Here is a 12,930-nt window from a genome sequence, read left to right on the forward strand (position 1 = left end):
GGAGAGTTCCATGGTCAAAGAAATTTGGAAAGGGCTGTTTGCTATTTACGTCTCTTGAAGATTTGTACTGCAAATTAACCATTTCAAGGTCCTGAGAAAGTCCATGGTTAAAAAGTTTTAACTTGGTTCAATTCACTATTCTCTAAACTAACTAACATTCAGCAGAACATACTTTGGAAAATTGTGGTTTACTATTTTTGGACCATAGCAGCCTCCTCCCCTGACTGAACTGGAGGAAAAGCCTAGAACAAAATCATTCCACTGGTCTTTTGAGATGGGAAGAAAGATGCTGGAAGGGGGGCAAGTTGGGAGTGGCAGGATGGAGTCTCTGAGTCTCAAAATTCTTCCTCTAATCTTTTGTGTGATTTATCTAAACAGGTTGACAAGCCTTGCCGTTTATCTCTTCCATCAGAATGATACACCAACCAGCCTACCCTTCTGTTTTTGGTTACTTTGATCCCTTACTTATCAATATCAATTCAACTGATCCCCACTTGCTATTCCCAAACTGTCTTTTCCTAGTTATCAAGATGTCCATTTGCTGTTTGGCTCTGAAGATCGGATTGACTTGTTCAATCTTATCATCAGGAGTATAATCACTCTGCCCTCTGTAAAGACCCTTACCCAGCTGCAAGAAATCATGCCAAGTGTGCCCTACAAATCAGAGGTAACTCACACTTTGCTTTAGTAACTTTTCATCCACGGATCATCTGATCTTTTGCCTTTTGAGGATGCATTTGATTTTTTTGAACTAGCCAAAAACCATTTAAACCAAGTCTGGAGAAAAAAAAAGTGATTAGATTAGATAGTACTTTTTTTCCTTCTTTGTCTTTCTTTTTTCCCTTTCTTTTAGTTTTCCAGTTGCTAAAATAAATACCATGCAGTGGGTTGGCTTAACAATAGAAATTTATTGCCTAATGGTTCTAGAGGCTAGAAGGCTTGCTTCCTCCCAGGATTGGTATCTTCTGACCAGCCAGTGATCCTTGGTCCTTGGCTTTTCCATCACATGGCAATACACATGGTGGCATCTTCTTTCTCTTCCAGTTCTGTTGACTTCCAGCTTCTGGCTACTCCCAGTGGCTTCTCTTTCTGTGTCCAACTTCCTTTCCTTCTAAGAACTTATACACAAAGTGTTATATTGGGTGAAAGTCCACCTTCATTCAGTTGGGCCCGTCTTAACTGATAACATCTTCAAAGGTCCTGTTTACAGTTGGATCACACCCACAGAACTAGCAGTTGGAAACTGAACATGCCTTTTTGTGGGGGACATGATTCAATCCTAACACCCTTCATCTTTCTTCTTTCTTGTCCTTCCTTTTGGCTATAAAATATGGTGGGGCTATTCATTCATGTATTTAAAAGATATTTATTAAGGATTGCCATGTGCTAAGTATTATGATAGGCAATAGGAGTACAGCAGTAAAGGAAAAACAAAGTCTGCATTCTTATTCACAGAGCTCGCGTTCTCATGCTGAGAAACAAATCATTAATAAATAAGTAATATGTCAGGTGGTAAGAAGTGCTTTAAAAAGAACAAAGTAGGGAAGTAGGAGGATAAAGAGTTCTGTAATTGGGAGGTGCAGGGACTTTTTTTATGTAGGGCAATCAGGAAAAGCCTTCCTGATTAGGTGATAGGGAAAGGAAAAGAGAGACCAATCAGGTGAATAGCTGGAAGAAAAGCTTTCAGGCAGAGGAAAGAATAAGTGCAGAGGCCGTGATTTTCTTTTGTGCCTAATAAACTGCCTGATAAAGCAATCACCAAAGAGAAGTTTTGTTCTTCTTTGTTTTAAGTTGTCAGAAAAAGTCTTAAGTCAAACTTAAAAGCATCTTGAGGACCCTTAATTAATTTTTCAAATGTAATTAGAAGTGGCTGTGTTCATAGTATGTTAGGATATCCATTTGCAATGAAGATTTATTCAGCTCCACTTTTATGCCACCAACTGTCTACCAGTACTTTTAAAATGGTTCTGCACTTTTGAATGAAGTCTTAGGATAACAAAGAGAACCTTAAATGTCTGTAGTGTCTAGGAAACTTCATATAGGAGGTGGTGCATCACTAATCCTGTGCCTTTTCAGTGTCTCTACAGGCAGACATTTCAGGCTTTCTCTGAGATGCTCCAGAGCTTGGTGGTAAAAGACCCACATTTGGAAAATCTCGACATCATTTTTAAGGTAAACAGGATATTAGGGGAGGATAGAAAACTATCCGTATTAACTGGTAAAAAGCAGAAGTAGAAAAAGTGGAAGGATTGAATTTTAGGAGGTAGCATAGTAGTTGAGAATATAATTTATCAGCTTTGAGTCAGAGTCTTCAGTTCAGATTCTGCCTCTGCCATTCATTGCCCAAAGGCAATCTACAATAAGGTGCAAGGAATTTAATCTCTCAGAGTCTTATTTCCTCACCTTTAAATAGAGATAACAATTACTATTTCACAGGGTTTTTGTGTGTATTGAATAAATAACCTTTCATAAATGATTGCTATAATTTTTCCTTAAGTTAATATTCCTTACTGTCAGAGAAGAGTTTTAAACAATGACCAAAGAACAGAGTCAGCCTCATGAATGGGTAAATAGGTAACTGCTTACCAGGTGTGATTCAGAGGTCTCGCAAATGACCACCTACGTCCAGTATTCTACCTGTACCTGCTCCACTATATGCCATTCCATCAGTAAGGATCCATTCGTTGGAATACCTTCACTGTAACTCAAGGATCTTGCCCTTTTGCCCTTTTTGAGATACGAATATTCCCAGATAACCCTTTAATCTTTTAATCATTTGCTCCTAAGTGCAGATGTCCATTTATCCTTACATTAACCCATCTTAACATTATCTCTCATTCCTCCTCTATTTGAACATTAATGCACCAGCCAGATTAGATTTTTTCCCTTTTTCCATTTGTATCTTGTACTTTCCTGCCTTGGTTCAGGCCATTTCTTCTACTTGAAATGCTATCTTCTTCATGAAGCTCTTACTCGTGGATATTATCTCTCCATGAACTCTTCCCTGACTGTTCTAAGTAGATGCAATTTCTCTATCCTCAGAGTTCCTTTAATAACACTTTTTATTAATTTTTTTTCTTTCTAAAGTGATTTGAGAGGGCTCAAAACATATAGAAGAATAGAATAAAAAATTGAAGGAAACAGAATGAAGAGAAAATAAGCTAAAAATAAGCCCCTCTAGAAGCCAGACCACCTGACCCTTTAGGTCCTTTGGGCCTTTGCTTATCATCCCCCTACTTACAGTTTCAACCCAAACTGGTTAATCATTTAGAAAAAATATTTCAGGCATAGTGGTGACATGAACTTCCCTCTCCATATTTTCTTCCAAAACAGAATGAGTTATCCTAAATCTTCCAATAAACCATTAGTCTCCCTTTATTTTTCACAGTACCTTGGCCCCTGGTTACAATCAGTTAAAGACCATGAGAGAGAACGGGCCACCACCTGCATGACTCAAGTTCTGAAGTGCTTATCCAGACATCTCAGCTTGAAGGTAAGCAACCCTTCAGTTGCAGGGAATGAGGGATCCAAAGTAATCCTAAAACTGCCTGTTTCCCTTCTATTTCTGAATCTCCAAACTGGATTATATGTCCCGTTTATGCTCCTGTAATATCATAGCACTTAGCATAATTTACATATCTTCCCCTCTCCTAAAATATGAGCAGCTTGAGGCCAGGTACTGTATTTATTAATCTTTGCTTAGTATGACAACTGAGACATATAATGTAGTAAATGTTTTTGGATGAATGAATAAAAAAGATCTGACTTGAAAATATCTGAGTGTCCACAGTGGCCTATTCACCGTGTAGTGTTGCATTTGAAAAATAAAATTCAGCAGGCAAGTGTAAGTAAATCAATGTAAATATTTCCTGACATCTCAGAGAGAATAATCCAGTTCATAAACTAAGTACCTCTTTTTTAAATCCTTGGTTTTCTCTCTTTCACTCTCTTACTTCTCAGTTGTTCTAAATCCTCTCCCATAACTCCTAAATAATATTCCCCAAAACTAAGCTCTTACTTCCTGAATCTATTTTTTTCATCTTCTAATTCCTCTTTTCCATGTCCTGAGTAGGTATTCTAGCCACCAGAGTTTCTCCTGTAGGCCATACATCATTTCTCCAGTCTGCATAGTGAGAAAAAGAGAGATTGGTAGGATAAGAACTCTAAGTGGCTTATATTAAAATTTTCCTTAGAGAATTTGTCCTTGATATAAATGTTAATACAGACATGATTAGAAGGACTGCATTTCACTTTCTTATTTCTCACATTGAAAATATCTCCAAACTTTTCACCTCATTATTGAAATAGGTTTGAACCCTCAAAATATGCTACTTCTGGAGACTTCTAGGAAAAATGGCAGAGTAGGCAGCTCCAGGACACAGTCCTTCCACCAAAACAACTATTAAACAGACAAGAGGTATCTGAAATAACTATTTTGAAACTCTGGATGCCAGAAGAACACTGTACAGTATCCAGGAAAGAGTAGGAGGAAGAGGCTGATAAACTACAGCAAAGAACTGTAAATTGTTCTTTCCATGTGGTAGCTACAACACCCATACCCCACTCTCCTAGCAGTCTGTATCAGGGTCTAGTCCCTGGCTAGCTCACTGGTGTCATAAAAACCCTCTTCCCTGATTTTGGGGGTTGGCACAGCTGACTACTGAACATGACTTTTGATTAGCAAATTCAGATCACTGGAGACCCAGCTCTGAGGGCAGCTATTTAAACCTGTCCTGGACAAAGGTGGCAGCAGCCATTGTTTCAACCCCCTAGGCAGGGGCAGATATGATGGAGATTTAAAGACCCAACACTTCCTCAGGGCTGTGGGGGACAGTTAGTTGAAAAGATTCATTTGCTGTTCAGACAAGGAAAGCTCAGCTTTGGGGAGCTGTCAGAGAAGCTTTTGATGCCCTCCCTAGGATACTTTGGAGGTGGTCTGTACCCCTTCATGGGTCCTTGACCCTATTTTAGCTGGGAAAAACTGACTTCTCTCCATTGTTCCCTCCTCCTATAATTTGCCTGCCAGACAAAAGCAGCTTGAAACAAAGGGACCAAGGAAACCCTGCGGGCTGCATTCACCTTGGGCAGACCTTCCGGATAGAAGGGCTGAAGCTCAAGAAAATCTCGGTTTTATCACCAGGTGGTTGCAAAATCAAGAAACAGACATCTCAGGGAATAAATCCCAGAGTTAACATTCTTAAATATTAAAATGTGCTGTGTGCTACAAAAAAGTACAAGACAAACAAAAAAAGGAAATGACAAACAAAAAAAGGAAATGATGGCCCATCCAAAGGAAGAGGATAAAAAGACAGAAAACACCAGTGAAGAAGACGAGAATGTGGGCATACCTAACAAAGCCCTTAAAAAAAGATCTTAAAAATGCTCAAGGAGATTAAGGGGAATACAGAAAAAGAACTAAAGGATATCAGGACACAACAAACAATCTGAGAAATTCAATAAAGAGATAGAAATTTTAAAAAGGAACCAAACAAAACTACTGGAGTTGAAGACCACAATAATTAAAGCAAAAAAAGTGCCCAGGAAGGTTTCAGGAACAAATTGGAGCTGGCAGAAGAATAAGTCAAAGAGTCACTGAACTTGAAGACAGGGCACTTGAAATGAGTCAGGCTAAGGAGAAGAAAGAGGAGAGAAATATTAAAAGCAAAAATAGCCTAAGATAACTATGGGATACCATCAAGCGCACCAATATATGCATTATGGGAGTCCTAGAAGGAAAAGAAAGACAGTGGAAGAAGGAATAGTCAAAGAAATAATGAGCAAAACCTTCCCCAATTTAGCAAAAGATGCGAATGTGCACATCCAAGAAGCTCAGAGAATGTCTGATAGGATATATATGAAGAAAAATATGCTACCGTCACAAATTGATTATACTATTGATTTCAAAGGGCAAGGTGGGAGTTCTGAAAGCTGCAAGAGAGAAGAAATGCATTATGTACAAGGGAGTCCAAATTAGATTGAGTGCTGATTTTTTCACCAGAAATCATGGATAAACAAAAGCTGAAGGCATTCAACACCACTAGACCTGCCCTACCAGCAGTGCTAAAGGGAGTTCTTCAGAATGAAAGGAAATGGCACTAGACAGTGGTTCAAAGCAGCATGAAGAAATAAAGACATGCAATAAAGGTAACCATTTGGTATGTACAAATGCCAGTATTATTGTATTGTATTGTTTGATATATAACTCCAATTCTTGCTTCCTACAGTTGCTAAAATGCAAGTGTATAAAAAGTAATAATAAATGTATGTCTTTTGACATACAATGTACAAAGGTGTAAGTGGTAACAAGTACAGAAAACATATGGAGGGACAGGGGATATGGGTAAAGTGTATATTCATGCTGTTGAAATTAAGTTGTAATAAAACCAAATATGAGTGTAATATATTTAGGTGTTAAATTCAAACCCCTGGTAACACAAGGAAAATAGATGAAAAATATATCCAATAGAAATGAGAAGGTACCAATATGGTACAACACACAAAAAAGAAAAGAAATATGAAAGTAGGCCTTAAAAGAGTTAAGAACAAAAATGGTGTAAGACTTACAAAGGCTAAGAAGCAAAAAGGCAGAAAATAGTCCAGTATTATCAGTAATGACTTTAAGTGTAAATGAATTAAACTCTCTAGTCAAAAGGCAGAGATTTGTAGAATGGATAAAAAAAGCATGACCTAAGTATATGCTGTCTGCAAGAGACTCACCTTAAATTATTAACAGAGGGAGAACTGGAAAATCCACAAATAGCTAAGATATATATTAAAAATTAAAGTAATAATTTCCACAATAAAATATGGACATTAAATAACATATACCTAAACAGTCAATGGATTAGAGAGGAAATCAGAGGCAAAATTAGAATATCTTAAGGCAGATTAAAATGAAAATACAGCATACTAAAATTTATGGGGACATGAAGATAGTACTGAGAGGGAAATTTCCAGCTCTAAATGCTTACATTAAAAAAGAAGTTTTCAAATCAGAGACCTAACTTCAAAACTGGAAGAACTAGAAAAGAAGCACAAACTAAACTCAAAGTGAGTAGAAAGAAGGAAATAACAAAGATTAGAATGGTGATACATGAAATAGAAAAAAAACAATAGAAAACAAAAACATCAATAAAATTTTGCTAGACTTTTTGCTAGACTGACAAAGAAAAAAAGAGAGAGGATGCAAATAACAAAAATCAGAATTGAAAAGGGGGATATTAACTACCAACCCAGCTGAAATAGAAAGGACCATAAGAAGGTAACTATGAATAATGGTATGCCAATAAATTAGATGAAATTGAAAAATTCTTAGAGAAACCTAAACTGCCTTCATTGACTCAGGAAGAAATAGAAGCTCTCGACAAACCAATTGCTAGTAAAGAGACTGAATCAAAGAGAGGTAATTAAAACCTCTCAACAAAGAAAAGCCAGGTGTGCTGGTTTGTCCCCAAGAAAAGCCATGTTTTAATCCTAATCCCATTTCATAAATGCAGAATAATCCCTATTATGTTTGAAACTGTAATCAGAACATCTCCCTGGAGATGTGATTTAATCAAGAGTGATTGTTAAACTGGATTAGGTGATGACATGTCTACACCCATTTGGGTGGGTCTTGATAAGTTTCTGGAGTCCTGTAAAAGAGGAAACATTCTGGAGAATGAGAGCAATTCAGAGAGAGCAGAAAAGAACAATTTAGCCACGAGAAGCAGAGAGCCCACCAGCCAGTGACCTTTGGAGATGAAGAAGGAAAATGCTTCCCGGGAGCTTCATGAAACAGGAAACCAGGAGAGAAAGCTAGCAGATGATGCCTTGCTCCCCATGTGCCCTTCCAGCTGAGAGAGAAACTGTGATTGTGTTTGCCATGTGTCTTCTCACTTGAGCCTGAACCAAGGTATCTTTCCCTGGATGCCTTTGATTTGACATTTCTATAGACTTATTGTAATTGGGACATTTTCCTTAGAACTGTAGACTAGCAACTTATTAACTTTCCTTTTTAAAAAGCCATTTCGTTTCTGGTATATTGCATTCCTGCAGCTAGCAAACTAGAACACCAGGCTTACAGGGAAATTCTACCAAATATTCCAAGGTGACTTAACTGCAATTCTGCTCAAACTCCTCCAAAAAATTGAAGAAGAGGGAACATTCCCTAGCTCATTCTATGAGGCCATAATCACTCATACCTAAGAGAACAATATCTCTTATGAATATGAATACAAAAATCCTCAGCAAAATACTTATGAACTGAATCCAACAGCATATGAAAAGAATTATACACCATGATAAGTGGGATAACCCAGGTATGGAAGGTTAGTTCAACATAAGAAAATGAATTAATGTAATATACCACATTAAAAGAAAGATGGGGGAAAACACATGATTTTCTCAATTGATACAGAAAAGGCATTTGACAAAATGTCTTTCTTTTTTAAAAAAATATTTTTATTGGTAAATCTTCACACACATACAGTCCATACATGGTGTACAATCAGTGGCTCACAATATCATCATATAGTTGTGTATGCATCATCATCATCAGTTTTAGAATATTTGCATCACTCTAGCAAAATAAAAACAAAAAACTTGTATATCCCATACCCCTTACCCCTCCCTTTCATTGACCCACAGTATTTCAATCTACCCAATTTATTTTATCCCTTATCCCCCCTATTATTTATTTCTATTTTATCCATATTTTTTACTCATCTGTCCATACCCTGGAAAAAGAAACATCAGACTCAAGGTTTTAACAATCACACAGTCACACTGTAAAAGCTATATAGTTATACAATCATCTTCAAGAATCAAGGCTACTGGAACACAACTCAACAGTTTCAGGTACTTCCCTCCAGCCACTTCAATACACCATCAACTAAAAAGGGATATTTAAATAATGTATAAGAATAACCTCCAAGATAACCTCTTGACTCTGTTTGAAATCTCTCAGCCACTGAGACATTATTTTGTCTCATTTCTCTCTTCCCCCTTTTGGTCAGAAAAGCTTTCTAAATCCCTTGATACCAGATCCTGGCAAATCCCTGGAGTTCTCTCCCACCTTACCAGGGAAATTTACACCCCTGGGAGTCATGCCCATGTAGGATGAGAAGGGAAGTGAGTTTACCTGCCGAGCTGGCTTTGAGAGAGAGGCCACATCTGAGCAACAAAAGAGGTTCTCAGTGGGTGACACTTAGGCATAATTATAAGTGGGCTTAGTCTATCCTTTGTAGGAATAAGTTTTATAGGGGTAAACCCCAAAATTGAGGGCTCAGCCTATTGATTTGGTTGTCCCCACTGCTTGTGAGAATATCAGAAATTCTCCAGATGGTGAAGTTGGATGTTTCCTCTTTTTGCTCTAGTGCCCTGAGGGGACATTGCAAATAACTTCTTATTTACTACCTGAATTACTCTGGGATATATTAGGGCATCACACTAACCTGGACAAACCAATAAGATCTCAAACAGTATTCAAGAGTCCATGGACTTACGGTGTTCAACTAAACTGACCAGACAAGTTAAATTAGGTAATGTGCTACCCAAAATATAAATTTTGCATCAAATAAACATCTTTCCCTTTGGTCTCAAAGAGAAGTTGAAGTTTTAAAATCTGGATGATATTATCCTTTGCTCTGTATTCTGATCTACTGTAGTCTTATCCAGATCAGCTTCGTTTATATCACTAGTTGAAGTCTGATCCCTTTTTCAACATTTTAAACAGTTCCTGTATGGACAGCACTTTTTCTTGATAAAAACACTTAGAACAGTAGAAATACAAGGAAATTTCCTCAACGTGATAAACAGCATATATGAAAAAGCCACAGCTAACATCCTACTTAATGGTGAAAGACTGAAAGCTTTCCCTCTAAGATCAGGAACAAGACAAAGATGCCCACTGTCACCACTGTTATTCAGCATTGTACTGGATGTCATTGCCAGAGCAATTAGGCAAGAAAAAGAATAAAAGGCATACAGATTGGAATGGAAGAAGTAAAACTTTCCCTCTGCACATGATATGATCCTATATACAGAGAATCCTAAAAAGCAAAACAAAACAAAACAAAACAAAAAAACAGCAACATACACACACACAAAAGCTACCAGAGGTAATAAATGAATTCAGGGCAAAATGGTGGAGTACATGATAAACACCCCGAAATCAGTAGTGTTTCTATACACATGTAATGAACAATTGAAAGAAGAGATCGATAAAATAATTCCATTCACAATAGCAACTGTAAGAATCAAATATCTAGGAATAAATTTAACCAATGATGTAAAAGTCTTGTACATAGAAAACTACTAAACATTGCTAAAAGAAAAGAAGACCTAAATAATTGAAAGGACATTCCATGTTCATGGATTAGAAGACAAAATATTGTTAAGATGTCAATACTACCCAAAGCTATTTATAGAGTCAATGCAATCCTAAACAAAATTCAGACAACCTTCTTTTCAGAAGTGTAAAAGCCAATCATCAAATTTATATTGAGGGGTAAGGGGCCCCAAATAGCTAAAGCCATCTTGAAAAAGAAGAATGAAATTGGAGCATTCATATTCCTAATCTTAAAACTTATTACAAAGCCAAAGTAATCAAAACAGCATGGTAATGGTACAAGATACAAGATAAATAGACCAATGGAATTGAATTGAAAGCTCAGAAATCAACCCTCACATTTATAGTCAACTGATTTTTGACAAGTTGGTAAAGACCATTCAATTGGCAAAGAATAGTTTCTTCAACAAATGATGTGGGGAATCTGGATCTCTATTTGCAAAAATAAGAAAGAAGACCCCTACCTCACACCATATACAAAATCCAACTCAAAATGAATAAAAAACTTAATATGGGCAGGCCACGGTGGCTCAGCAGGCAGAGTTCTCACCTGCCATGCCGGAGACCCCGCCAGTTCGATTCCCGGTGCCTGCCCATGCAAAAAACAAAAAAAACACAAAAAGCCTTAATATAAGAGCTAGAATTTTCAAACTCCAAGAAGAAATTGTAGGGAAGCGTATTCAGGATCTTATGTTAGGCATAAGGGTTAGACTTTACACCCAAAGCATAAGCAACAGAAGGAAAAATAGATAAATGGGACCTCGTCAAAATTTAAAACTTTTGTTCCTTGAAGGATTTTATCATGAAACTAAAATGACAACCTACACAATGGGAGAAAATATTTAGAAATCCCATTGATGATAAAAGATTAATACCCAGAATATATAAAGTCCTTCAACTTAACAACAAAAAAACAAAAAGATAAACAACCCAATTTAAAAAAATGGCAAAAGACATAAATGGACAAGTCTCCAAAGAAGATATACAAATGGCCAGAAAGCACATAAAGATGCTCAACTTCATTAGCCATCACAGAAATGCAAATCAAAACCACAATGAGATATCATTTTATACCCACTAGAATGGCTACTATTAACAAAATAGAAAATAGCAAGTGTGGGAGAGGATGCAGAAAAATAGGAACACTCACTCATTGCTGCTGGCGATAGTAAAAATGATACAGCTGCTGTGGAAGACAGTTTGCTGGTTACTCAGAAAGCTAATTATAGAACTACCTTATGACCAGGCAGTCTCAGTACTAGTAGCTATATACTGAAAAGAATTGAAAGCAGGAACTCAAATAGATATGTGCACACCAATGTTCACTGTGACATTATTCACAATTGTCAAAAGATGGAAACAACCCAAGTGTCCTTCAATCGATGAATGGATTAATAAAATCTGGTATACACACAATGGAATATCATTTAGCCATAAAAATAGTGAATACATGTATCAACATGGATGATCCTGGAAGACATCATGTTGTGTGAAATAAGCCAGACACAAAAGGACAAATATTATATAATCTCACTGATTTGAAACACTTAGAATACGTGAACCAATAGAGTTAGAATCTAGAATATCAGTTACCAGGTTGGGGATATGAGATGGGGTTAGGGAATGGAAAGTTAGGGCTTGAAATGTACAGGATTCCTATTTGGAATGATGGAATTGTTTTGGTAATGGATGGTGATGATAGAAGCTTAACATTGTGAATGCAATTAACAGCACTGAAATATGTACCTGAGTGTGATTAAAAGGGAAAATGTTAGATTGTATATATGGTAAAAATAAAAATTTTAACAAAAATATCCATGGAACTACACTATACAGTGAACCCTAAGTTAAACCATGGACTTTAATTAATAATGCAATTATAAAAATGTGCTATCATTATTTGTAACTAATGTTCCACACCATGCAAGGTGTTGGTGGTAGGGTGGTATATGGGAATTCTGAATTGTATGCATGATTGTTTTTTAAACCCACAACTTCTCTAATAAAGATAAAAATATGCTACTTCCTTTTTTCTCTCTTTAGTCAATGAAAGCAAGTAAATTCTGACCTTTGTTGACTACCCTATTAGTGTGGTAATAACAATTCATTGTTATTCCTTCTATATACCTCAACCTCTCATTTTTGCTGTTAATTAAAGAATAAAAGTGTTTCATATGATTCCTTCTATATGTGTAATCTCTCTCTAAGCCCTGGAATCTTTCCTTAGCATCTTCTTTTCTAGAGAGAATTGCTTATGCAGGGTTTCTTCGCCCAGGGTGCCAAAGAATTTTGTATGGTGCAATCTTCTGGATTTTTCTGAGCAAGGTTTATAGCTTTCTTTAATCCAGTGAAATCCACTCAATTTAAGTGTAGCATTCAATAAATATACTCTGGGTCTCTAACTTTTTTTATATTCTCAGAGGAACCTAAAACCATAAAGAACTAAAGAAGAGAATGTTAAATAACTTAGTGGTCAAAGTAGGAGCATAATTATCCAGAGGTTTTTTATCTTAATAAAGTTTAGGATTTTTAAAATATTATGAATACATTATAAACTCATTTTAGAAAATTAGAAAAATACTTTTTACAAAGTAGAAGGA

At 36.5% G+C, this 12,930-nt stretch overlaps 1 protein-coding gene across 5 annotated transcripts in view; it reads left to right on the top strand.

Moving 5' to 3' along the window:
* MROH8 (maestro heat like repeat family member 8) overlaps positions 1 to 12,930 on the top strand; it is a 123,684-nt gene that overhangs the window by 58,477 nt on the left and 52,277 nt on the right. For all 5 annotated transcript variants that reach the window (XR_013179385.1, XM_077169238.1, XM_077169268.1 and 2 more), the window contains exons 6-8: positions 523 to 667; positions 2,077 to 2,172; positions 3,389 to 3,493. Coding sequence is in view for 4 of the 5 variants with exons in the window: in XM_077169238.1 (XP_077025353.1) it covers positions 523 to 667; positions 2,077 to 2,172; positions 3,389 to 3,493 (346 nt within the window). In the remaining variant the exon portion in view is untranslated. The remainder of the gene's footprint in view (positions 1 to 522; positions 668 to 2,076; positions 2,173 to 3,388; positions 3,494 to 12,930) is intronic.

The sequence above is a fragment of the Tamandua tetradactyla genome, chromosome 1, assembly GCF_023851605.1.
Source record: "Tamandua tetradactyla isolate mTamTet1 chromosome 1, mTamTet1.pri, whole genome shotgun sequence".
In the NCBI taxonomy this organism is placed as follows: Eukaryota; Metazoa; Chordata; class Mammalia; order Pilosa; family Myrmecophagidae; genus Tamandua; species Tamandua tetradactyla.